Source organism: Trypanosoma theileri (assembly GCF_002087225.1).
Source record: "Trypanosoma theileri isolate Edinburgh chromosome Unknown TM35_Tth_18_V1, whole genome shotgun sequence".
NCBI lineage: Eukaryota > Euglenozoa > Kinetoplastea > Trypanosomatida > Trypanosomatidae > Trypanosoma > Trypanosoma theileri.
Window position 1 is genome coordinate 360,668 of NW_021639860.1, and position 1,502 is coordinate 362,169.

A 1,502-nucleotide genomic window follows, 5' to 3' on the forward strand; every position below is an offset into this window, starting at 1 on the left:
AATAATAATAATAATAATAATAATAATAATAATAATAATGAGACAAAATAAAATAGACCAAATACTATTTCAACCATTGGCAGAGCATTCCTTCATAGTAGTAGTTAGTAGTAACGCACAGCTGTCCATATGTGAATCTAGCAGTGAAATTTCAAAACCGTCTTCTTCTTTATACAGCCTTCAATGTTCTTTACAATCACAAGTCCCTGAAGTGTGTACAGGTCTATAAAGAGAAATAAGAGAATACCATTTCAAAAAAAAAAAAGATAACAACGTAATTATTCTATTTCTACACTTATCAAATAATCTTTCTCAATGGTAATAGGCATACTTCTTACGCATAAGCACAAAATACGTGCTTGTGTATTTTTTTTTTCTTTCCTTTACAGCATAATGTCTCTTTTGTAATTCCAAACAACACTCTTTCCTCATGAATAATGATGGAATTCTTGTTGACTGAAGTATAAGAAAAAAGTATATATATGTATATATATATATATATACTTGCGTCAATGTCTAGGAGGATGAGGTTGTCTTCTTATCATTCTCTGGACAGTAAACCATACAAGCCTTCAATCGCTTCAAAACTGCAAATACATCAGATTCATCATCTGCAATTTTACCACCAGTATCAACAGTACTATTACTGCCCTGACTGGTTCCTCCTACACTACTGCTGGAGGAATCATTCACACCAGCGGTGTTGTTATTGCGGGAAAAAAACCAATTCTTTTTCACTGACTCTTCTGTATTTAATGGAACAGACCCTTTCTTATTATCTTCTTGTTCTTCCATCTTTGCTCGGCTTGAGCGTCCCCAACCGGCGGCGTAAGCACCAAAATTACTGTTATTATTATTATTATTATTATTATTATTATTATTATTATCTTTATTATTTTCAACAACCTCTGAACGCCACCGCTCCGATTGCCAACGTTGTTGTTGTTGTTGTTGTTGATTATTAACAGATGATGTGAGTTGTGATTCATCCTTTTTTTCTTCTTTTTCTTTTACCAAGAAACTTTTCTTCATTGCCTCTGCCTCTTCTAACCGTTTCTGCTCTGCTATTTGCTCTTCTATGGTAGGTTGATCCTCCATATTAGGAAAGGTTGGATGCCAACGTTTGAGTACCACCATGGGATCGCAATCATATACTCTTTTCCCAACACTTCTATTCACCGCATTATGAAATTCACACATATAACGATTAAGAGCCAATTTATCCGTAACCACTGGTGGGTGTTTTTCAAAATAACGTCTCATATGATAACTGCAGTGACTACAGGCATAGGCGTAGGACCATCCATGAAGAAAACTACGAAATGCCTCCTGCTGTACAGCTGAGGGTTTATACGGGTACACCGCAGCCGCAGTGTGGAGTATATTCCATCCGGCATGTCCAAGTTCACCGGGTCTCGGACACTTTCCGGGAATTTCCTTCAGTGGCTCCTCTGAAGACATATTTTAACTCTTCTTCTTTATATATATATATATATATATAT

General features: G+C 35.7%; 1 protein-coding gene across 1 annotated transcript; it reads right to left on the reverse strand.

Moving 5' to 3' along the window:
• Nucleotides 1-516: 516 nt before the first annotated feature.
• Nucleotides 517-1,461, reverse strand: TM35_000182220 (2Fe-2S iron-sulfur cluster binding domain containing protein; the record flags this gene model as incomplete). Its single annotated transcript, XM_029026535.1, has 1 exon — nucleotides 517-1,461. The coding sequence occupies one exon, from the start codon at nucleotides 1,459-1,461 to the stop codon at nucleotides 517-519; it is 945 nt and encodes a 314-aa protein (XP_028882231.1).
• Between the last annotated feature and the right edge of the window lie 41 nt (nucleotides 1,462-1,502).